This window comes from Pan troglodytes, chromosome 16 (assembly GCF_028858775.2).
Source record: "Pan troglodytes isolate AG18354 chromosome 16, NHGRI_mPanTro3-v2.0_pri, whole genome shotgun sequence".
In the NCBI taxonomy this organism is placed as follows: Eukaryota; Metazoa; Chordata; class Mammalia; order Primates; family Hominidae; genus Pan; species Pan troglodytes.
In genome coordinates this window covers 71,255,533-71,281,818 of record NC_072414.2, presented here as the reverse complement: position 1 = coordinate 71,281,818, position 26,286 = coordinate 71,255,533, and the positions used below count along the sequence as shown (strand labels likewise).

At 40.5% G+C, this 26,286-nt stretch overlaps 1 protein-coding gene across 1 annotated transcript; it reads right to left on the bottom strand.

The window, feature by feature from the left end:
• Nucleotides 1-1,767: 1,767 nt before the first annotated feature.
• Nucleotides 1,768-17,473, bottom strand: ANKRD34C (ankyrin repeat domain 34C). Its single transcript, XM_003314811.4, has 2 exons — nucleotides 16,766-17,473; nucleotides 1,768-6,765 (listed from the first exon to the last, which is right to left on the bottom strand). Exon 2 carries the CDS (start codon nucleotides 6,719-6,721, stop codon nucleotides 5,114-5,116), a length of 1,608 nt encoding a protein of 535 aa, XP_003314859.1. The 5' UTR covers nucleotides 6,722-6,765; nucleotides 16,766-17,473; the 3' UTR covers nucleotides 1,768-5,113.
• Nucleotides 17,474-26,286: the final 8,813 nt, after the last annotated feature.

Genomic DNA, 26,286 nt, shown 5'->3' with positions numbered 1-26,286 from the left:
GATATTTGGATAGGTTCACATTGTCAGGACTTCGACCTCTCCTATCTTTTAATCACCTCTTTCCCTTCTCTTCCACTTTCCTCCAATCCTCATGCATAAGGATTATATTTTCCTTCATTGAGGACCACTAGATTTTCGTACTATGATTTCAAAAGGTACCCTTGCACAATCTCTGCTAGAATGGACCACAAAATCGCTTTTAGTTTAGAAGTCTGGGTGAGAATTGTCAGACTATTTTCCTGTGTTGCAGTAATGAGATATTGTTATAGCTATAAAACACTGGCCTCCTCTTTTGATTTCCTGAGGTCCATTCCCTATTTTTAGCATTCATTGCCAGGCAAATTATGTGATGCAGATCCTGTCCTTCCCACTATGTGCATGCCATTTTGTAACTCAGACTAGAAGACACGGAATGCTATGAATTTCTCTGTATATTACCTTTGGATGTAGAAATACCCAACTTTTTTAGTTTTCCTTAGTAAAAGTAAAATTGATCCTAGGTTCATCTCCTTCTAACAAAGATGACAAGAAAGTCATCTCAGTCATCGTGGACCTCTCCCCGCTCTGTTCTGTGGAAGTCTTCAACAGTTCATAGCATTCCATTTCAGGGAGCCCGTTGATCTTCATGCTCATTAATAACCATGCTGATGTGTTCATTATCCAAGCAGCAGGGTTTCTTCAAGGCAGGTGACTCAGATGCCTTCCTGCCATGCTTAACACAGCCCTGCCTAGGAAAATGCACCATATGCCACTCCTCTCTAAGGTTTTCCTCTGAAAAGGAGCAAGTTCCACTCAAAAAACCCCAAACTTCTAAGCCTTTAGACAGACAACTCCAAGTTTGTTTTGTCTGATCATCAATACTTTTGTTTGGAATATTCAGATAAATTTCTAGCAATTGTAATTATAGAAATGGTATAATATGTAGAGCTTATGTGACAGAACTGTTTACTTTACAAATGAGTTTAGAGATCAATATTTATAAAAATAACTGGGGATCTCAAGGAGATACTTGAGAAAGAATGAGTGACAAGGTCAAAGTGGCTGACCTTGGAGGAGGGAGTGCATTCAATCTTGGGCATAATCTGAATTAGACTGTTCAGTGCCTCATAATCTCTCCTCAAAGGATCTAGAAACAATATGGGTCTCTTGCCTAAAGTTAGAAGTAGGGGAACAAACATCCTAAAACTAGTCCCTTTTTTTACTTAACTTAGTTTATTTCAGTAGTCTAGGAGCTAACCTAAGGGTAATCTCCAGAGTACCTGTTCTGGATTGGAACAGTCCAGAGAATCAGCGAGTCTGAATAAAATTTGAAGTACAGAGTACAAGAATTTAAGAGACCACAGAGACTGTTGAGCTAATTCACTTTATACTCGCTGTCCTGCCCTTGAATAAGAGCTCATGGAAATCAGCTTACATTAACACTTATGAACATTAGAAATAGGGCCCAAGGAGGGATATCCACTGACGATAAGTCTCTGCCATTAGCAGATGGCAGGTGCAGCCCTGGGGGGGTTGAGCAGCAGGGGCCAAGTAAAGAAACTCACCCCTCAGAGTGGCAATGCACCTTCTCATTCATTGGGCTGTGCTCTTTTTTTAACCAGGAAAGATACCATAATACTTGTGTGATTAAAATCTAATTTTGTAAATTATGTGTTCCTAAAATATTGGGTGTGTGGTTGATGTTACTAGGCAGTCACGTCAATTCATCTTAAGGAAAAGGTAATACTTATAATTGAGATTTCACTGAGAAAAAGTGGAAAATACTATTGAAGGATTGCAATATATCATTTATTGACATATTAGAAACATCTAAAAGGTGTCATTACATGGATTTTGATACATCTTTGAGCACATCATCAGCTTGAGACTAGGAAGGAACACTGTAGAGAATCAGTTCAAGCAGCACATGATACATCTGAGGCACCAACACACAAAAAGAAGGAAGGTCAGACACAACCTACATTTGCAAGGTACAATTTGCTTGATGAAGTTCTAAGAGAGTTGACAATGGGCTTTTTAAAAAGAAAAAAAAAAGCTTTGGAATGTCTAGAAATTAAACCAAAGGTCCAGACTTTAAACTTTAGTCTCACATTCTGTAATATATTTTGATAAACAGTCCAGAAATGCTTAAGCAGTTGAATTACCGAAACTACAGTTTGCAGCTAACTTATAAGTGACTCCAGGATTTCAAAAAGACAAGTTAACCTCTGATCTAGAAAGCATGTTTGAATCTAAAATATACTTTTAAAAAGCATTCTTGTTAGGTTCATTGACATGGACAAAATTGCGTATTTATGCATAATCTATGAGAAAGTATTTTGGTTGTTGTACTGGTATAGAACAGTCTAATTCGGCGAACTCATCGTCAAGTAGTGATGAGATAAGATACTAGCCTGATGACTGTCTATTGAAAGGCTGATGCAAAGGTCATGACTGACTGATGCAGGCAATGAGTGGCATGAGAGTACCTGATATTACACATGTGTGCAATGGACCGGCTATCCTGAATGAGCAACTCATCATGTTTGGTGTGTCACCTAAGCTAATTACTATAAATAGACCACATTCACTACTTAGGAAATATTGGGTTTCCAAATCTTAGCTAAAGGTTTAGAAAAAAAATGCTCCTATGCAGTGTCTTGCTATACTCACAACTGGATACTACCAGCAGAGATCAGTTTTAAGTGACACTAACAACAGCTGGAAAAGTATGTAAAATGTGTTCTCTCTCTCTCTTTGCGTGTGTGTATTTGCATTTAATGAGCTGCTGAGAATGATGGTTGTCTGTATGATTCTCTCTTGAATGCATTGGAAAGTTGTTTCTTTGCCTGGGATCACTTCTACTTGGTAAGAACTATTAATGATTAAATAGTTCTGAAAAGAACAGGGTTGTCCACACTAAACCAAGTTCATGAGCTATAGATTTTTGCTAGTTTATGTGCTTTCCTTATTTTCTTCCCTTCCTACAAAGTATGAGACCATTAGCACACATGTTGGAGTGTGTTTGCCGAGAATCCTGAAGGCCCAACACTAGTATTGATTAGTCCTCTTACTAAAGCACAATTTGAATTGTCTTAAGTTAACAGGAGGGCCTAGCTGTCCAGTCAGCACTCACATTTCCATACAGCTTTGTTGTTCTTGACATATACGATAGGTCTAGCAGTAGAGATCAACCAAGGTGATGCACCCAGGAGACATCTGGCCACGTCTAGAGACATTTTTGGTTGTCACAACTGGGGAGAGGGTGTAACTGCCATCTAGTGAGTGGAGGCCAGAGATGCTGCTAAACATCCTACAACACACAGGACAGACAGCCCTCCAAACAACACCGAGTTTTTTTGTTTAACCATCATTAACACTTTCATTTGGAATATTCAGATAAATTTCTAGCAAAGGTAGTTATAGAAAAATTATATAATATGTAGAGTTTATATGGCAGAATTTTTTACTTTACACATGAGTTTAGAGATCAGTACTTATAAAAATAACTGGGGATCTCATGGAGATACTTGAACTTTTCCAGAGAAACTTTATTCCATTTTGTGTAGCGTATGTATTATTTGAGATATTGCTTCAGCAGTCTCAAGAAATACATTAAAATTAGCTACTTCTTATCCAGTGACTTCTACCTGTGCCAGGCACAATGGCAGCACTTTCATACATTGTGTCATTTAATTCTCACCACAACCTTGTAAGGTGCAGCACTACTAATCCTATTTTACAGATGAGGGAACAGAGACTAAGAGAAGTTAAGCTGCCTCCTCAAGGTCACGCAGCTGGTAAATGATAAGACTGGTATGCAAACCCAAATATGTCAGACTCAAAGCCCTCTTTCCTCTATATGATGCTGTCCTCAGGAACTATTGAACTTTTTAACCATAGAGCAAATAGATCTCAGCAGCACGAGAGGAAACATAAATGGAAATAACCAAAAATATATTCATCTAAGATGTGGCTACATTATACCAAATGTGCTAAGTCTCTGCTTTCCTTCTTGGATTTGCTCAAAGCAGCCTAAAAGGGTTGTGCAGGTTATTTCTACAAATCTCTTCTCACCTAGATAGTTCAGGAAGAGAAGAAACCAGATTTTTCTTCAATTATTTACATAACTGAAGGGGAAATGACAGTTTGCATCCCCTAAAATTTTTAGGCTGCAAAATGAATGGTCCTCACTGCTTCTCACCTGAGAACCACCCACTTTACCATTTAATCTATGCACATCTCATCCTCAGTTGTCATTCTGGTTTGGGAAGATCTCATCAACTTTTAAGAATAATCTGGAAATGCTTCTGATATTTCTAATCTATAATTGTATCACATTCAACTCCCAGTTAGTTAACCTTGACTGTTTTTCGCAAGATTTCAACACAAGAGCCTGTGTCAGGGGAGGGGTCTGGGGAAAGTTTCATTTCTGGAGCAAGATTTATCTCTAAGGCATCAGCTACTATGACATATCATAATTCAGGGGCCACATAGATGGGATATTTGGGTACTCAGAGCACATACAAATTAGTATGTGAACAAAATATATTACTGGATTACTGAACGAGTTCAACCACACCATGATTTACAGTGCCCTGACAGAGTCAGAGCCAGGACCCACAGGCCAGAGCCTCTTCCGTGGGGGAATTCTGCTTCTACTCCATCAGATAGAACCCAGATACCCAGATTTAGTCACTGAGGGGTTGGTTTGGGGCTTTTGTACATTCTAACAAATGTTAAAGCCTCGTTTTCTATGTAGGCACTTTATAGATTTATTACAAATGACATACTCCAAATACTACCTCCTGATTTAAATTCTTTTCTGTTTGTCTGATAGAAAACTACTGATGTCCCCAGCTTACATCATTGTACTTGCTGTGTTACCTTCGAATTCCAAAGGCTTTCTTCCTTTGCAGAATTTTTAAAAATTTATCTTCAAAACCCAATTATCCTGAGCTCTTTTCAAGTAGGCCTATAAAAACCCAGGGATTATTCTCAGAAGTGAAGCAGCATCCTGCTTTTATATCTTCTGAAGTGGCCACAGTTCAACATTAAGGAATGATCAGGAAGCAGTCTCATCCATAGTCCCTTCCATAAACTATATTGACTATTTTAAGCCTTTCTAAAGCTTCTAGGTCATGATTTCTTCAAAATCAGACAGCTGTTTCATTTGTTCAATTTGCATAGAATGCCTTCTGAGGAGCTTCTTTTTACTTCTTAAGTCAACTCTCTTTGGTGAACTTGGAGCAACAGGAACCATAGATTTTAAGCCACTAGCAAGAGGGCAAGAAGGTTTGCTGCTAGATCTAATATCCGGAATAGGCGGGTTCAGATTCACATTTAAAGGCGGCAGGAAGCCAGGCCTAGTGTGAGAAATGCGATCAAGGAGCAGAGTTCCAGAACCTCGTCGTTCTAGAAGATGTGGCGGCCTGCGGCGTGCTGAGCTGGGGGATGTGCTAGGTACAGTGTCCAGGGACTCCCGAGAGCCATGGAAAAGAGACAAGTGAGAGCTGTTGAGCTTCTTTCTATCTAAAGGTCCTTTGCCGGATTCAAGGGAAATGGAGTTGGGAGGGTCAGGCCCTGGCTGTATATCTAAGTCATAGAGGTCATTTTCCAGCCATTTGAGGGATGCAGGCTCTTTGAGAGCAGAGGGTCCTGATGGACCCATACCACATTTCTCTTGGTCAACAGGGAGAGTTCCTCTCCTGGCCAGACGTGGGTGGGGAGCCTGACCTTTCTCATAGGCTGCTTTCCAGGATGCCGATGCTGAAGAGACTGGAATCTTCAGAACCTGCTCTGTGACTGTGTGAAAGAGGGTGGGGTCTTTGCTATCGATACTGTTGGTTCTGGAGAGGGGCCCCCTTTTAGGGAAGGATATATCACTGATGCTCTTGATGACCTCGTTGTCTGTGCTGGCACCATGGGTCTCATCCTGACGCGTCGAGGCTGCCAGCACCGAGGGCGCTATCAGGCCCCAAGGTTCAGACTGGAGCCTCTTCAGTTGGGGCAAACGGGCCCTTTTGAGATTACTGACTTTCCTGGTGGGTGACCCAGGCTCATTAACAGCCTTGGAGGTGTTACAACTGCTTGGATGCCCTGCTTGGAGGCTGAAGAAGTCATCTTCCTTCTCAGTGAGTGGAGAGTCCAGGCCTAGAGCCTTCAGCTCTATGTCAGAGGGAGATGCACACAGTGGAGGTGAATGCCTGTCTTCTACTTTGGGTGAAGGAGGGACATTAAGATACTGTTTGGTGGTTTTGGTGCCTGAAGACGATTTATCTGTTGTTATAATAATCACCTCCTTCCCTTTGGCTTTGCAGGCATCAAGGAGATGTTTCAATGCATCCTTGTCATCTGCATTTATTGCATAAACCAGAGCCGAAGCCCCAGTGCGATCTTCAAGGCTGGGGTCTGCTCCATTCTCCAGTAATAAGGAGACCACTTCTCCCCCAGCTCTTCTGATACAGGCATGGATGAGGGCAGTCTTGCCAGACTTATCTTGGATATTGGGGTCTGCCCTGTTGTCCAGCAGGTACTTCACCATCTTGGACTTGCTGATGCTTTGCTGGTCCACATGTTTGGTGATGCACGCCACCATGAGAGCTGTTTCACCTTTGTCATTGCTTTCATTGATATAAGCTCCCCCTTCCAAGAGCAGCCTGGTCAACCTGAGCCTCCCCAGCCACACAGCCTTTAACAAAGAGTTTCCATCAGTCCTTAATTCAGTGTCATCATCCATCATATTGGCTACAGTTTAGAGGACCTGAGCCACAGTAGCAATCAAACCTAGCAAAGGAAGAAGAGGGAACAAATGTTATATGTTTTATAACAGATCTGTGCAGCATGGTTATTACGGGGTCTGGGTACAGTCATATCCCAACCTGATCCCAACTTACATTGACTTGGCCGACTTATCTAACATTGCTGAGTTAGCTTCTGCATCTGTAATAGTGTGTCATGACGCGGGGGGGTGATAGTAGTAACCTACCTCATAGGGTCATTGTAAAGACTGCATAAGAGAGTGTGTATAAAACATCCACATGAAAAGCAGTTAACATAAAGCCTAGCATAGAGTAAATATTTGTTTAAATGCAAGATGTTATTGTGTTGACTGCACAGCACTTACCACAAATGTAGAACTCCACATTCCTTAGAAAAAGGTTTGCGATTATTTTCTTCACTGCTGTATCTTCAGCATTTGGCAGTGATTCACATGTAGTGAATAGGTGGCCTCATAAATAATTGTTTAATGTGTTGTTGTTGGTGCGCATCAAAAAGACTATTAGGAAACACACCAAAATGTCAATCCTTATTCTGGGCAGTAGGATTATGAGTGGTTCCATGTTCTTCTTTTTGCAGTTTTCCCAAAATAAATATGTATGATTATTGTAATGGGGGTTGATGAGGGAGGGACAGTGAAAACAACTGTAAAACCAAATCAATCTAGTTATCCCTTTCCAGGTTGTAGTCTTCACTTTTCCAGCAGATGTCAGAATTCATATTCTCCGTATTCAGAATAAAGCCATGCTATTCCCTTCCCTCTGGTTGAACTGATAGGAGGCAGAGAATGGAGAAGAGGATTGCATTTTTGTTCACAAATGTTAGGAAATAAAGCTCAGACCAAAGCTTTCTCAGCTGAGGTTTGTCAAACCTGAGTGTTCTGTTTTGATTCTTTTGTAAGTTCCCTAATTCCCGGACTCAAAATCTTCAACGTATGTGTTGCTTGAGAGGCCCTTCACAAATAAGAAGAGATGGGTGTCCCAGTCTTGATGCCCTGCCAGCCCACGGGTACCACACTGGCCATGTCTCTGCCAGCACAGCACCTTCACACAGGCTTTTTGTGCCTCCAGGTTCCTAATGAGCAGATGGCTCATGTGGCCTACCTGCCACAATGCCTGAGTTTCCTCCTCATCTGATTCACATCATTCTTTCTCTTATGCTATTTGCCTGAGCAGTTATTTATTTATTTATATTACTCTATTTAGTTGGAAGGCAAAAGCTTTTCTTGGTTGAAATTGAGAAATGGCTATATATATCCCTTTGAAAAAACTAATACATGAATAGATACTTGTTATTTAAAACAAAAACCAAACTACATGTAAGTATATAAAGAGGAAGAGGTCTCCTTTATTCATCCCCCACTCCTCCTTGAAAACACTGTCCTCTTCAGAAGTAACCATGGTTAAGAGTCTAGTGTGTATCTTTCTGCTTCCTCAAATGCATTGTTCTGATAACTACATGAGTCTGATGTTGTTGTGTTTATGTGTTCTGCTAGATTTCCAGGAAAACTACCACCATTCAAGGGCACTGTGTGTTTATTAAATACATTGACAACAAGTCTCCGTTTCTGTCTCTCCATCCCCTTCCTCTTTTCTCCTTAATTCTCCTACTGATCTCTCTCTCTCTCTCTCTCTCTCTGTGTGTGTGTGTGTGTGTGTGTGTGTGTGTGTGTGTGTGTGTGAATGGTCTTTCTCTCCTCTCTTTCTGTCAATTTTAATTATTTTTATTCCTCTGTGGTCCTACACAGCATTGTTGTGTTAAAGCCCTATGCATCAATAAGCTTTTCGGTCTCTGAACTCTGGAGATTTGAAGCAGAATTTCCAAAGACTAGATGAATGAGTGGAATGTCTGGAGAAAACATGCTTCTTTCCATTTCATCGAAGGGGTCCTTCTTCTCCTGGCCTCAGCCTACCTCTCTAGAATCATTCCCTGCCACTCCAGTCTTCTTCACATTCTATCTTCAAATCTCATTTCTCAAATGCACGATTCTTCATGTGTTTTCCTCTTGGCACTGTTCACGTTTCTAACTATAAGGCGTCCTTGCTCTTCTTTAATTATTCATCATCCCCCAAACTTCAGTTCAAATGTTACTTCCTTTGTACTCAAGAGGAAAATCACTCAAGATCAAAGAGGGAGGGTTGAGTGAAATTACAGTGACTCATCATCAGACTATATAAAGAACTCCTACAAATCACTTCCTCCAAAAGAGGATACACAAATGACCAATAAGCACATAAAAAGATACCCAGCCTTATTAGTACTCAAGGAAAATCAAATTAAAGCAAAACAAAATACCATTTTAGCATGGCTAAAATTAGACAGACTGACAATACCAAGAGGCGTGCAGACAGGAAGCAACAGGAACCTGTTGGTAGTATAAGTAAATTGAACTAGACTGAACCAAAGCCCACACTCTGACACAGTAATTCCATGCCTAGGTTTATACCTGTGGTAGTTTGCAAATGATGGCCATGAGGTCCTCCCGTCCTCGTACGTACACTAGGAGTCAGCCTTGTGTCTCACTTTCAGCCATAAAATGTAACTGTGTGACTTCCAAGGCAAAGCCTAAGTAGTTCTTGCAGCTTCCAAGTTTGCTGTCTTAGAATCCAGCTGCTGTGTAAAGAAGTCTGGAATACCTACCAGGAAGGGCACATGAAGTTTTAGCTGGTAGCCCCAACTAACTGCAACAATGTGAGTGAGACAATCTCAGCCCAGCCAGCCCCAGCCAGCCCCAGCCAGCCCCTAGAGGATTGCAATTGCATTAGAGAACCCAGGTGAGACTAGTGGAAGAAACACCCACGGCCTGGGCCAAGTGTAGCAATATTAGAGAATAAACTAATATGGGTACCAAAAGACATCGGCAGCACTATTCATTAAAGACAAAAACTGGAAACAACCCATCAAGAAGAAAATAGGCTGGGCATGATGGCTCACAACTGCAATCCCAGCAATTTGGGAAGCCAAGGAGGACCACTTGAGACCAGGAGTTTGAGACCAGCCAAGGCAACATAGTGAGACTCTGCCTCTACCAAAAAAAAAAAAAAAAAAAAAAAAAAAAAAAAAAAAAAAGCTGGGTGTCGTGGCTTGCACATATAGGCCTAGCTTCTGAGGAGGCTGAGGCAGGTGGATCACTTGAGCCCAGGAGTTCAAGGCTGCAGTGAGCTATGATCACACCACTGCACTCCAGCCTGGGTGAGACAGTGAGACTCCATCTCTTAAAAAAGAAAAAGAAGAAGAAGAAGGAAATAGATAAAGAAAATGCAGTATCTTCATACTCTGGAATACCATACATCATATTTGTATATTCTCTCTCTTTTTCTTTTGCACACGTGCATGCACACACACACACAAAAACACACACATACATATACAAAACTAGATGCCACATCCCCTGTGTTACTTAATACTTTGCAACTTTCTTTGAGTATCAGTCTCGTTAATCACCTGGGTCAGACCCCTCCACAGAGCCCTGCACCCCTCAAGCTAGAAATACTGTCTTTGCTCCCTTCTCAGCTGTGTGATAATTAGAAAGTAGGATAAAGGAAAAGATGGAGGAAAGGAGAAAAAGGAGAAGGAAAAGAAGGTGGGAAGGAGGGTGGATGGATAATCGGGTTACCTTTTATGTTGTGTGCAGTGCAAATCACGTACCTCTAGTCTAGCTCAAAGTCAAGAGAGGGAGGAAGAGAGGCAGGAAAGGAGGCGAAGAAGAAAGAAATGGAGGAAAGATGGCGTATGTAGGAGAATCCTTCTCTCCTTTCAGTTGGAATCAGCGGCCTCCTCCTCCCCTATGCTCAGATCTTGTCCCCATTTTAACTCTTCCCCTTCAGCACCTAAGGAGGCAGCAGGTTGCAGATAAGGCATACAGGTTCTTTTCTGTGGTCTGGAATATTTATATCTAGCCCACCAATAGGCATAACATTCTGTGTGGTCAGTTCTTTTGCAAGTTGTCTATAGCCATTTTTTTACTGTGGGCCTCCCATCTGAAGTTCCTTAAGTGATGAAATGCAACAGCTTTGTCTGAGGACAGAATCAGGTGCTTACCTCACTCTTGTAGCCCAGATAAAATGTGCCAGGCTAACATTAACTATTAGCATGCTGCAATAATCGTACACTTTTCATTTTAAGAATACGGGGCTTGTCCAGGCACGGTGGCTCACGCCTGTAATCCCAGCACGTTGGGAGGCCAAGGCGGGTGGATCACCTGAGGTCAGGAGTTCGAGACCAGCTGGCCAACATGGTGAAACCCCATCTCTACTAAAAATACAAAAATTAGCCAGGCGTGGTGGCACACGCTTGCAATCCCAGCTACTCGGAAGACTGAGGCAGGAGAATCACTTGAACCCAGGAGGCAGAGGTTGCAGTTAGCCAAGATCGTACCATTGCAGTCCAGCCTGGGCAACAAGAGCAAAACTCCAACTCAAAAAAAAAAAGAATACTGGGCTTAAAAGACTGCTGTTTACATGGTCGCAGTTGACAATAGCCTTACAAATTACCACAGACTAAATTCATGCACCATCCCAGATATGCATAGCCACCATGCCTACTTTCCCTGTCTCTGGTGTTACACACTCACCTTGCTTTCTTGCCTGAGTGGTCTTAACAAAGTTCAAACCTTTCCCACAGACTTAGTGTCAGGTCACTACTGCTGTTGTCTGCTACAAATGGTGAACCCCCACACCTGGTTTCTGCTGACTAGAAGAAACTGACCCTGGCCTGACTTTCTCCAGGTTACTCAACCAAGAAGTATGAGGGAGTTAACCCTTTGTAGAACAGATGTTGACCAATAGAAAATAGAGGATGGGAAAGAGATATTACATAAATGCTTCTCCCTCTCCTCACCCAATTTCCTGTTCCAAGATGCAATAGATTATACAATTTCCATATGACAGAATAATCAGTGCATTTGCCATGAAGCTGTGGCTAGCTCAATAACGTATCCCCTATATTTGCTCTTCCTCCTCCCTTGCGTCACTTTTCATTTTCCTTCATTCCTACTCCCCAGGGATTATAGCCCAACAAACTGTTAATATGTATGTTTTTGCTCCAGACTGATGATAACTGCCTCCCATGAACCATGAAATGCCCTTTCAGGTTTTTCTACCATTTCACAGATGAGGGAACTGAAGCCAAGAGTGAAGAAGTGGCTTGCCCATGGTCATTTAGGGATCAATGAGCGACTCTGACTCTCACAAGCTACAGTGACTCTTTCTTTCTGATATTATTCCTGCCTTCCCCCGCACACAGAGTGAGGCTGATGGTTTATATTATTTGACCGGCCCCATGTGCAGGGCTGACTCAACCTTGGGTGGATTTTGAAATTGAGGCTGAGAAACACCAGTTATGCTGGGCTGTTTGTAGAGAACTCTGGATGTAAGAGCTGCGTTCATGGGTTAGCCACAAGTGCACAGAAGCAGAAAAGGTGACGTGCAGAGGAAGAAGAATGAAGTAAACACACTGAGAAGCTGAGATGAGAGGCAGGGAGAGAGTACTTTTCCTCCTTCCTCTGAAGTTTCAACTGACTTTGGAGTCCATGAACGACTTAGAAACCTTCCAATAAGTCAGCATGTTTTTGTTTATGGTGGCTTGAATTAACTTCTGTTACTTATAAGCAAGTAAACCTTGACTAAACACTGGCATTACTTGCTCATTCATTCATGATCAAACATATATTAACTATCTACTTGCTCATTCATTCATGATCAAACATATATTGATTATCTACTCCAGGCTAGGTGTTAAGGATAAAGAGATGTATAAAATTCAGGAATGGCTGCTAAGTATTTACAATTTAGAAAGAAGGTGGATGTATATTTTAATGATAGTAATAAACATTTATGGTATGCTTGCCATGTGCCAAGCAATGTGCTGAACACTTTATATGCATTGTGTCATTTAATCTTTATAGTAATACTATGAGGTGGGTACTATTATTATCCCCATTTTATCAAAAATGAAACTGAGTCTCAGGAAGGTAAAGTCACTTACCTCAAATCACCCAGGCAATATGCTGTGGAGCTGGAATTCAGATCCAGGCAGTCTAACCCCAAAGTCCACATTCTTAGCCTCTACATGACATAACTGTAGTGCAAAGTAATTAATAAGTCCCAGAATGGAAGACAAATATAAAACAAGGAGACATGAGTGCCAGGAGGGACTCGGGGTGCAGATTAGGAAAGGGCTCACAAAGAGAATAAAATTGAGCTAGTACTTGAAAAACATGAGTGGAAAGTTGTTGAATCAAAAGGAGGAAGTCATTACACTTAGGAGTAAGTACAAGTTCAAAGGCAAAAGGTAGCAGAACATGGACATTTCAAGAACTTGATGGTTAGTGCATGGTGGTGGTGGGAAGTGCACTGACGGAGCAAGCAAATAAGGGGAGGTCTACAGAGATCAGATTCAAAGTTCCTTGTAGCCTTGTCCTGAAGTTTGATGTTTGCTGTGTGGACATAGGGAACCAGTAAAGAATTTTAAGGAAGAGAGTGACATGATCATTGGCCACAGTGTGGGAGATGGATTGGGAGGCTTGGGGGTCATCTCGGAGCCCCTGAGAGATGAAGAGGATCAGAAACAGCACAGCAGGGAGATAGAGAAAGACTCAAGCTGGAGAGATGTTTGAAAGTTAAAACTGAATAGTGGTCCACTCGATGAAAGTGTCAACCAAAATCTAATTTACCTTCATTTGAAAATTTATCTCCTATTGTGCATCACAGTGAATAAATATTAAGAACACCTAATACTGGAAATATTAAATGATTTACAAGATCTCTAAGCTCGTTGGAGAGAAAAGAAACAATCTGGATTGAAAAAAGCTGAAGCATTCCTAGAATGTTGAGATCCCATCCACTTTGGCTGCTCTGGCCAGAATATTTTTGTCTTTAAAAATTAGCAACCATAAAGTGGGTTTTTTTCATGTCTTTCATAAGAAGAGTAAACTGAGAAGTGGGCAAAGTTTGCCTGGTTCCTCCCTTGCTGTACTCCCTGTCTCTACCAGCCAACCCCTCACCCCCACTCCACCCCCACCATCACTTTCACCTCTCTGGTCTGTTTTCTGTTGGACTCATTTCCACTATAATGGTGGCCACTATATCTTCCAATGGCACAGGGGCTGGAGAGGAAATACTGAAGATTAAAATATCACCAGTGTCAGAAAATTAAAATGATGCCTTCTTTCATGGAGGCAATAGTAGATGCAAGTGTTTGCTATCTTTGTCCTGATGTCCTTTGATTATTTTATTGTCCCCAAAAGTAAAGATGTCTTATATTTTTTAAGCTGAGAGGAGCCATCTTGTTCAATCTTCCATGTTTAGAAACAGGAAACTTAAATACAGGGATTGAAACTTTTCTCTCTCTGAATCCAGGGTCTTTCACTCCCATGCCTTCTCAGATCCTTGGCCTGAGTAGTTTAGACCAAGATTACATATTAAAGGTCTGACAGCCAATGTAGCCCACAGTCATGTCTTGCTTGGCTGGCACTGTGCTTTAAATTTTCTTTGAATGTTTTAAGATGGATTATTCACTGTTCAGTTTGAAAAGGCCCTGTCATTCTCCGTAGTCTTACAATTGGCCCGATTCACACATTCAGGTTACTTAACTGGCCTGTATAGGGATGCGGGTTTGTGTATGAAAGTAAAATACATAATATATAAAATCGCGATGCTAGGATTTTGTCCTTCCTGTCATTTTGTAGCTGCTTATCTCTTCAGAGTTGTTAGAAGGCCTAAATAAGCTAACGGATGTAAACCTTTATATAAACTTTAAAGTATGGTTTGCTCATGTGAACCATTATAAATTATGTAACTAACACTTAATTACCTGAGTGCAGATACAATGTCATACACTTTATTTCCCCTTCTTCAAGTCACACTGACACTGGATTTCCAGTTAAACATCCCTTGTTTGGCACAGTGAAGATCTCACAGAGGGCAAGGGATGGAATTATACAAAAGAGAAGAGTCTATGGACTTTTGCAAACATCTTCAAAGTTCCTAGACCTCCAAGAAAGTGCTTGGTTATACACTTTCTAGTACTTAGAGACCAGAGCAAGTTTCTAGGACTTTATAATATACATACTTTGTATTCCTTTTATCTGTGGCTATAGCCTTAATCTTGTTTCACCTCTGTTTTCTCGACTACTTCGAATACGTGCAAACCTGACATCTTGTGGAGCCTTATAAATTGCTTTAAATTCTTTGTGGAACAAAATAGAATACAATCAATAAACATTTATGAGATTAATCCATATGAAACTGCTGTTTCAAAATGGTTTAAAAACCATTAATGTCACATATTTATAGTACTTGTCTAAATACACTTTAGTGCTTAACTGCCCCAGAATTCAAGCTCCTGAGGATGTGCCAGTCCATGTGGAAGGATTATAAGCTAGAGAGGTGGGAGATCTGGATTCTAATCCCAGCTCTGCTACTAAGTACCTGAGTAATTTTGGGCAAGCATCATTTTGTCAAACAAGTAGAATAACCCCAGTCCTGCCTACTTATCAACATTGTTATAAGGATCAAATGATAGGCAATATGTCCACACTCTCTATAAAGTCCTGTTAAAAAATCTAAGAGGCTATTACACACTGAACTAAGCTCATCCAGAATTCCTCCCACTGAGCCCCGCTCTGTGCCCAGTCCCTTTGGAGTGTGCTGAGGGAAGTGTTCACCACCAATTCTCCTTCTCTTCTAATTACCTGCTCCTTCCTTTCAGCCCCTAACACCCAACCACAATTCCCAGTTTGCCAGTCTTTCCACACATATGATCTCCTTGGCCACCCTCCCCTGACACTTCTGCAAGGAAAGCATTACCAAGTATTTACAGATAGTTAAAATCTGAGGTTCAGACACATTTAGTAATTTTGTCTAAGGGCACACGTTTTTAAGTGCTACAGCTTTGATTTAAACTCTGTTCCTCTGATCCCAAGTTCAGAGCTATTTCACGCAGGGAATTCCACTCAAGCACATCCTCCCACCACTGCAATCTGGCAGTGTTTAAGAGCGCAGCCATACCATTTGCTAGTTCCATAAACCTGGACAAGTTACTCGGCCTCTCTTGCTTCAGTTTTCTCACCTGTAAAATGGGGATAATCATAGGACACAAATTTGTGGTGCACTGGCTTAGCACGGGGCCTTGGCACATGGTAAGCGCTTAATAAATGCTAGATTTTTAAAGAAGTTTGGGTACACCTTCCGAAACCCGGGGAGGCCACACCGTTTGGCTGTAGTTTCGCGGAAGCTTGGGAGATATCTTTACACTCCGCCTCTTCCTTCTGCAGTCACGGGAAGCAGTTAGAAGCAGATCAGAAATCGAACACGTTTGCTTTTGCGATTCGAGAGCCCTTTCTGGCGCGGAGCTAGGGGCGGTGTTACGGAGCTGCCCTGAACTGAGAGCAGCGTTGGCGGGGGGCTAGGGAGCCGGGCTGTTCCACGCTCACTGCGCGCCTCGGGCGGCGGGGCTCGGGCTCTGTCCGAGGTGCTGAACTCCGGGGCTCCGGCCGCGCCGGCAGAGTGTGCCAGCGTCCATTATTGCCAGTGTCTGTGGGCATCTTCCAGAAGGCCGAGCATGGGGGTCAGGTGAAACCAGGGCGGTAAGTGCTTCTCCCATCATTTCTCAGAAATGCTTAGGTGCCTACTTTTTACAATTTCGTGCACATTTTCAGGATCACAACCTCTCACCGCCAGTTCCTCACAGGTTTCTGCAAAAACTGACGACCTTTCTTCCCCTTCAGTCCCTGCAAAAATCCAGACACCTATCACCCAGCCCCGCTCCGCAACCATTTCCTACAAGAATCCAGGCCCCTACGCATCTCATCCCCACGCGTCAATGCAAAAATAAAAAATGTTAAATCCGCCTTCCATTCCCGTCTCCCACAATTTCCTGTGATAAAAGCAAGCTCTCTCCTACCAGTTCCCCACTCCTGCCTGTGGCTAAACAGCATGGACCGACTTCTCGGGAGCTCGAGGTCCCCACCCGGGTGACCAATGCAGACCCCTGGGGGTGCGCTTACCTGGTGGGGACAATCGCCGAGCGAGGCCACCTGGGTCCAGGCTATAGGTAGTGTCATTATTATTCCCAAAACAAAATCAGGGGGCGTCCAGCACCCCTACCTGCAGCTGCGGGTTGGCTGCCAGAGGGCACTGCCAGACTGAACCAGCGCCGGGAGCTGGGGCTACCCCGGGCCCCGCGGGTCCTGTTGAGTCACTTGCCCAGAACTTCTTCAAGGTTCGTGAATAAAACCTCTGCGTCAGTTCCTTCAAATCGGTCCACCGCTCCTCCAAGTTGCGGTGGGAGCAGGGGAGTTTTGGGTTTGGTTTAGTTTGGTTTGGTTTTAAGAAAAAGAAAGAAGCATGAAAGAAAGATAGGAATCGCCCCCGGTTCCGCGCTGCGGGTGTGCAGGTCTCTGCGCAGCCCCAGCCCTCCGGCTTGGTCTTCGGCCGGCTGTGCTGGCTGACGACGCGCTGCTGCCCGCTGGCGCCGAGAGCAGCTCTCCAGCCGCGACGGGCGAGGGTTGTGTGGGTGTGCGAGCTGCGAGGAAGGAGGAAGGAGGGGGCCGCGGGGGTGGGGAAGTGCCTACCTGCAGCCTCGGCAGAGGCGCCTGCTGCCCCACCCCCTCGACCCTAGCTCTTGGGGCTCCGACTCGCTCGGCAACTTAGCAGGGGGCTCCTAGACTCCCCGAGGGTGAGCGCGGAGCAGGCGCGGCCACTCCTGGGGTCCGGAGAAGTGAGGGGACGCTCCCAAAGTCTGACGTTGCAGGTCTCAGACCGTGGCAGGAATTTGAACTCGTGTCCCCTTTGTTCTTTCTGCGGCCCTGCCCTCCTCGGCTTTCCTTCACACACGCCCTGGAATCTCAGGCTGTCTGTCCAAGGTGTAGGAAAGAGAGGGATAGAGGAGGGTGCAGTGCGATCCTCAAAACTGGGAATAATTTGATGATCAGGGCTGGTTCCACGGCCGTTGGATTTCATTCCAAATCCATGTTTTAGCCCACCCGCTACCTATTCCCAGGGCCTCCTGTGGAGTCGTTCGCGGACAATCTTCGTTTCCTTTTTACAAAGTAGTTAATAGTTGCTGCATATGATTGAAAGCATAAGGCATTGTATTTAGAAAGTAAGTGGCTCATGCTTGTAATCCTAGCGCTTTGGGAGGCCAAGGTAGGAGGACCGCTTGAGGCCAGGAGTTCAAAACCAGCCTAGGCAACATATTGAGACTTACCAAAAAAAAAAAAAAAAAAAAAAAGTCTCTACACACACAAAAAAAAAACTAAAATGCTTTCCAAAAAAAATAGAAAGTGAGTGCCCCCTCCTCCCCTACCCTGCAGTGTCCTTCCCCCACTAATCAGTTCCCCAGAGGTAACCAGCATTTTCGTCTAGATACATGTATATGCACACAGGGGTTCTATTTGCCCTATGTTTTTTAAATCCCTACTTCTTCAGTCATTTTTAGTAATTTATATTTTCCTAGGATATTGTCCATCTCATTAACATTTTCAAATTTTCTGGCACAAAGTTACAAATAGTGTCACCTTATATTTATTTTCATCTCTAATACTGTTCTGGGCCTCCTTATTGCTGATATTATTTATTTGTGTTTTCTACTGCTCCATTCCCAATTTTTTAAATCAAGCTTGCTGGAGGATTATCAATTTTATCTTTTAAGGGCAAAAATATTATTCCATAAGTTGCCTTTATCACTTAGTGTGTCTATAGTATCACTTAGAGAAACGTACTCTCTTAGTACCCAATATTTATAATGACTGCCTACTGTTTGTGGAGTTTTTCTCTCTAAAGCAGTTTCAAGGTTTATGTAGTCAAACACATGTCTTATCTTGCATGGTTTCTAGATTTCCCATCTTGCCTAGGGAGGCTTCGTATCCCAGAATCACCATACAGTTCCCTAAATGTTCTAGTAATGTATAGCTCTGTTGTTTAGATTACCATTTCATCTGGAAACTGTATTTGTGCACAGGGTAAGGTAAGGATCTGACACAGATGAGAACCCAATTGTCCCAACACCAATTCAAAAAGTCCATTCTTCGCTCACTGATGTGAATGCCACCTTTATAACACTTTATATTTCTCAAAACAAACTCTACTTGGTTAATGTATGTTATTTTATACAAATACACTGCTAGATTGCAATAATTTACTTATGTTAAAGTTTATTCCATCTATATTAATAAATAAAAATTGTGTTCTTTTTCCTTTTTAGGGGATGAGGGTTCTCATTCAGCTTTGGTGCAAGGTTATGGTAACCTTATAGAATGATTTTGGAAGCATTCTGTTTTTTCCTACACTCTGGAATATTTAAATTATCAAGTTAACTATCAGTTCATTGAGGGTTTAATAGAACATACCCATGAAACTGTCTGGACTTGATGGATTTTAGAAGGATAGATCTTAGATTATCTTCTCAAATCATTGATGCTTGTTGGCATATTCATCATCTGACCCTTCTTGAGTCAATTTTGGGTAATTTATATTTACCTGGAAAAAAGTTCATTTCATCTACCTTTTTTAATGTATTGGCATAATGTTACAAATTATGCTCCTTTATAATTTTTCATCTCCTTTAAATCTATTCCTATATCCCTTTTTTTATTCCTGATGTTGTGTTCTCCCCCACTATTTTTCATTAATGTTATTTTGCTGTGGTTGAATTATATGATTTACATCATTTCCATGTTGTGGTCTATTTATATGACAAATAAAAAATACTCCACAAGCATTTTCCCTCATACTTAATGTAGAAAAAAATGTACATTCTGTGTTTTGGGGCACAAACAATACAAGTACACCTGTAAAGTTAATTGTACATTAGTACCTGTATTAGTCCTCTCTCACACTGCTAATAAAGACATACATGAGACTGGGTAATTCATAGAGGAAAGAAGTTTAATGGATTCACAGTTCCACATGGCTGGGGAGGCCTCACAATAATGATGGCAGTCAAAGGAGAAGGAAAGTCACATCTTACATGGTGGCAGGCAAGAGAGCTTGTGCAGGGGAACTCCCATTTACAAAACTGTCAGATCTCATGAGACTTATTCACTACCATGAGAACAGTATGGGGGAAACCGCCTTCGTGATTCAATTATCTCCACCTGGCTCTGCCCTTGACATGTGGGGGTTATGGGAGCTACAATTCATGAGATTTGGGTGGGACCACAGCTAAACCATATCAGCAACCTTTACATCTTTACTTTGGACTACAGGCAGTATAGTGTATTGATTAAGAGCACAGACTCAGGGGTCAGACTGCCTGTATTTAAATCCCAATTCCAGCACTCACCAGCTGCATAGTCTCTGATGAGACACCAAATGTCTTTGTGTCTCCGATGAGACACCAAATGCCTTTGTGTCCATAAAATTGGGTTAATATTAGTATCTACTTTCTAGAACTGGGATGAGAGGCAGCTAAGGTAAAATATGTAAAATGTTTAGCACAGTGTCTGATAGGGACTAAGCACCCTGTATGTGTTAACTACGTTTATCTGCCTGATCTATCAGTATTTAAATTAAACTGTTAAGGTCTCCCAGGAGGCTTGAATTCATTTTGGTTTTCAGCCAAAATCTACTATTGAGTCTGTGCTATGTGACCTGATCTGCCTTCTTTTGGAGTGCTGTAGATTTAGAATAAGACAGGCACGTTCTCTGCCTTTGCAAAGGAGCATTCTAAAGACTTGTCAGCATCTCTTTGGAGATGTGTGTGTATGTATGTGTGTAAGTGAATCAACTCACACTGTTCCATGAAGCAAAAGGACTTTTGCAACCTATTCCAAGTCTGCTTTCTTATGGATACATCAGCTACTTCCTCAGAGATGCACCTTACATGCTGGGCCTACTTGATTAAAAACAACAACAGCAATAGTACTTTTTTTTAAAAAAAATGCTAATAATAGTAATAAAAGCTTTGAATATCTACTACTATCAATGCCCTCCAGCTTAAGACCACCAGGGACTCAAGTATAGTTGAACAAATTGGCTGTATCACTTGTTGCAGTGAGGGAGGACACATACCATGGGAAATCGTGGGGTGTCTCACTTAAGAGGGTGCTAGAAAGAATGTGTGATGGAATTTGGGCTGTGGTTGAGAGATTTGGGGGAGGGTTGACCCACTCTTACACGGGCAGTTGGATCAGAAGAGAATCACATCAAATGTTATTTTACCACCTACAAGAAAATGATGACGTGATCCCAGGTGCCATGGTTCCCTGTGCACTCTGTTTTAAGTCAGTGAAAGTAAAGTCTTTATTGACCTCTTGAGCAGTTTCCCTCTCCAGAGTATATTACCAGTCAGTCATCATCCATAGGGAAGAGAAAGTCAGATTCAGAGGTGAGCACTGAGCTCCTTAGAGCTGTCAGCAAGAGTCATCTGATTCACTGAATTCACAGAGATTGGGAGGCTAAGTTCTAGGAGGAGGAGGTGCGTCCCTAGAATCACATGACAAATTCAATACAAGGCCTGCCTGGTCTCTTGAGACCAGCACTGTGTGATTAGATGTGTGCCAGAATATTGTAAATTTTAACATAACTTTTACTAGATTTTTATCACAATGTATTACAGGTATGTTCTAGAAAACACACATAAAATATGGACTTCTTTTTACCATCCTTCTATTCCACTTTTTAATTTTAAAAATTAGTTCCAAATATTTGTATTGCACATTTAAACTGGCTCACAACTGATGCAAATAACATAAAGCCACATCTTAAACAAAGAGGTGTTTCTTTTCTTTTTTTAATTGTAGTAAAAACACTGACCCTGAGATCTACCCTCTTAAGAAATTAAGTGTACGATACAGTATTGTTAACTACAGACACAATGTTATGTAACAGATCTCTAGAGGGCTTGTTTTCTCTGCATAACTAAAAGTCTGAAGGTAGGCAGTTGGAGATGATGGTTCAGAGGCTTAGAACTTTAAGGCCAGCAGTGCTGCTCATGGCCTTTCCCCTTGAGATTGCTAGAAGGCTGCTGATAGCTCCAAGTGTAGCATCCACTTTCCAGATAGGAAGAATGGAAGGGGTGGACACAGTCACAGCAGTCCCTTTTATCAGAAGAGCAAAACTTTCCCAGCAGTACATCTCCCAGTTGACTTCTTCTTGAATCTTTTGATTAGAAATGGGTCATTAACCCTTAATAGTTTAAGGTTAAAAAAAAGAAAAAGAAAAAGAAAAGAAAAGAAAGAAAGAAGGAAAGAAAGAAAGAAAGGAAGGAAGAAAGGAAAGAAGGAAGGAAGGAAGGAAGGGAGGGGTCATATGCAAGAGATGTTGGGAAAATGGAGAGCAAGCTTGTTATGATTGACTGAGACCAAGAAATGATTCCTATCCTTGGTCTGGTCTAATGCCATCTCAGATAAAACAGAGTTCTGTCAGAAAGACAACAAATGGGAAATGGATAATGTGACCATCACAGTGCTTTTTATGAAAAATTTGGAAAACCCTGATGAGCAAGAAAAAGAGACTATATATATATACATATATAACATACAATAAACATTAATTTACTCAAATAGAATTAAATAATGCAGCACATTATATTCATTTTATTCGTTTGTATCTCCCTTTTCTTCCTTAAAAATAAGCTGTAAAGCTATCAATTTAGATGATAATTTTTTACTATCTTTCCAGTCATTACATGCTATTCTTCTACTTTATTGTTTTTTGTTTGTTTGATTGTTTGTTTGTTTGAGATGGAGTCTCGCTCTGTCACCCAGGCTGGAGTGCAATGGTGCGATCTCAGCTCACTGCAATCTCTCTCTCCCGAGTTCAAGTGATTCTCCTGCCTCAGCCTCCTGAGCAGCTGGGATTACAGGCACGTGCCACCACGCACAGCAAATTGTTGTATTTTTAGTAGAGACGGGGTTTCACCATTTTGGCATGGCTGGTCTTGAACTCCTGACCTCAGGTGATCCACCCCCCTCAGCCTCCCAAAGTGCTAGGATTACTGGCTTGGGCCACTGAGCCCAGTCGCTTCTACTTTATTGTTAATGGCTACATTATATTTTAGTGTATGCATGAATCATAATTTCTTTAACCAATTATCTGTTTAATGTTAGGGTTTCACATAGTTTCTATTTTAAATAACATGGCAATGAATAAATCTCAGTTAATCTTTTTCAAAATTCTGAGTTATTTCCTTAGAGCAAAACATTTGAAGTTTTGGACACAAAGTCTTAATACTTTTGATATAGATTGAAAAATTACTCTCCAGAAAGATTGTACCAGTTTTCATTAATTTTTTATCATATTTGGAATGCATCCTTAACCACACTTGATCTAATCATTAAAGAAAGTTGGCAATTTGATAGATAAAAATAAAAGTATCAGGTCATTGTTTTATTTATTACTAGTCAGATTCAATTTTTAAAATGTTTACTGGCTCTCTTTCTGTAAATTGCCTATTCTTATCTTCTACTTATTTTTCTGCTTGTATTTGTGATTAATAGTTTATTATAAAATGTAAAGTAAATAATATTATTCATAATTTCCCTATCCAGAGAGAAGATAATCACTATTACTCATCTATAATTCATACAAATTCCCTCCCTCTCACCCACTATCTCTCTCTCTTTTTCTCTCCTCCCCTGCTCCCCTACCTATATCTATCTATCTGTCTGTCTGTCTATCTATCTATCTATCTATCTATCTATCTTATAATTATTTCCTTTGGCTAGATTTCCAAAACAGGTAACAAAATATTTAGGCTTTGGTTAAGAATGGTCAAACTGCTCTCTGAAATGTACCATGATAGACTCTCATGAGCACTACGGTAATACTATGTTTTAAAATATTTGCTAATTTGAGAGGCAAATTGGAAAGTTTTCTTGTCTGTGATTATGTCCTCATTTTGCTATTCCTAATGTTGGCTATTTGGGGTCTCTTTTCTCTTAATAAGACTTGGTCAGGGCTTATCTATTTTGTTATTTTCTTTCCAAGACAGACCTTTCATGCTTGATAATTATAATATTTTTCTATTTATAATTCATTTTGTATTACTTTTATCTCTATTAATTTCATATTCCCATTTTCCTTCCTTGGCTGTTTCTTTCCTAGCTTTCTGAGTTGAATACACACTTAATTCAGTTTTACTCTTCCTTGTACACAGTTGAATTCTTTTAAGGATTCAAATAATCCCCAAGGTACAGCTTTGCCAAATCCATCCCTCCCCGCTTTTTTTCCCCAACAAAAAATAACTTTTTGTAAAAAAAAACAAAATGGTACTCTATCATAAGAAAAATTTCAAACAAGTCAAAGAAATATAAAGATAAAGGAAAATCACCTGACAGTCTATAATTCAGAGCTGACTACTATTGTCATTTTGGGGATCATCTTTCCAGAAATTTCTGTTTTATAAATGTACCTAAAAATTACGTGAAAATGGTGTCATACTATACTTTTAACAATATACTGTGTACTGAAAACCTTTTCCTGCCAGTGAACATAGTATACATAATAGTTTTTAATGGCTAAGTCATAGTCTATTGTATAAATGTATTATAGTTTATTTAACAATCCACAAGAGACGTACATTTTGGCTGTTTCCAATTTTTCACGATTTTAAACAAGAATTATATCTTGTATTTGTCCAACTATGCTCTTAGAGTAAATACCTACAAAAGAAATGGCTAAGTAAATATAGAAACAATATTTAACTTTTTTTTTTTTGAGACGAAGTCTCTCTCTGTCACCCAGGCTGAAGTGCAGTGGCACGATCTCAGCTCACTGCAACCTCCGCCTCCCAGATTCAAGTGATTCTCCTGCCTCAGCCTCCCGAGTAGCTGGGATTACAGTTGCACGCCACCACGCCTGGCTAATTTTTGTATTTTAATAGATGGGATTTCACCATGCTGGCCAGGCTGGTCTCAAACTCCTGACCTCAAATGATCCACCGGCCTTGGCCTCCCAAAGTGCTGGGATTACAGGCATGAGCCACTGTGTCTGGCCACAATATTTAACATTTTAATAAATATTTTTACCCCATCCTCCTGAAAGGTTATAAAAATTTACACTCCACCAACAAAAGATGGTACTAAACATATTCATATACCCTCAGCAATTCTGGACGTTATCAAGCTTTTTAATCCCTAACAATCTGATAAGGGGGAGAAAGGGCCTTATTTTTACTTTCATTTCTTCAAAAATGAATATATTGATGAAATCTGTATCTATTTACAGATTGTTTGTATTGTGTGTGTATGTATATGTGTGGATTGGTTGTCCATATCTTTTTCCTATTTTTATTTCTCTTATTAACTTTTAAAGCTTTCTCCATATTTTACATTTTATCCTTAATCTGTCATACATATTTAAAATATTTTCCCAGTTTTTATTTGTATTTTAGTTTTATTATCTTGTCTTTTGCCATAAATAAGTTTTAGAAATTTTTTAACCTAAAGATTATGAGAAAATTCCAACCTTCTTTTGACTTTCTTATAATTTGATATTTTACAGATAGTATTTTGCTCCATCTGGTATTTATTTTGTGCAATTAACTAGATATGCACTGAGATCAGTTGTGTTCCAACAGACAAGTAATTTCCCCAATACAATTTTTTCCCAATATAATTTTTTAGGAAAATATTTTCCTACTGTTTTTGAATGTTACTCTTATCACACAATAAATTGCCAGAAAAACTGGAATTTATTTGTGAACATTCCTTCCTATTCTATTGATCTATTTTTCTCTCTATTTGTGTCACCTCATTCTGATTAGTATAAGTTTATGATACACTTCACATGTAGTGGGAGAGCTTCTCCTTAAACTCCCTCTCCAAACAATCTGAATTTTATCACAGATTTACTCTTTCAGATTAACTTTAGAATCATCAAGTAAAGTTATAAAAAGACAACATTGGGATTTTATTGGGATTATGTTGAATTTTTTATTTGATGAAATATCAGTTCACCCTTAATAAAGCCATCTTGCTTAATAACGTTATCTTTTTTCATATTAGAACTTTATATTTCTTGCTAAATGGATTCTGCTGTGATATTTTAAATTTTCTCCCAAATGTAAATGACTTTTCTTCTATTCTATTTTCTAACTTAATACAATTGAAAGATAAGACAGTTATTGATTTTTATATACTCATTTTGTAATTTGCCAATTTACTGGGCTCCCTAAATGTTTCAATTGGCCCCCTTTGTTTTCTAGGTATACAATCTTGTAATACGCAAATAATTATTTTTTCTGTCTTTACAATGAGTATATTTTCATACATCATTTCTTATCTAATAGCATTGCTTAGCACTTCAGAAATTATATTAAATAAAGGAGATGATAGTCCAAATCTATTCTCCATTTCTGACTTTACTGAGAAAATTGGTTACATAGATGTTCTAACATTGCCATCTTGGACTGGAAGACACCCCTAGAATTTACTGGTGATGTTCATGATCCTTTAAGGGTGTTCTGCAAGATTAATATGTGATGTGACAACTTTATGCATGAAGCCAGATGTTCTCAAAACAGATATAAGATTCATATCAGGAGTAAAAATCTGATAACACACACCATCTGTCACTATCCTAA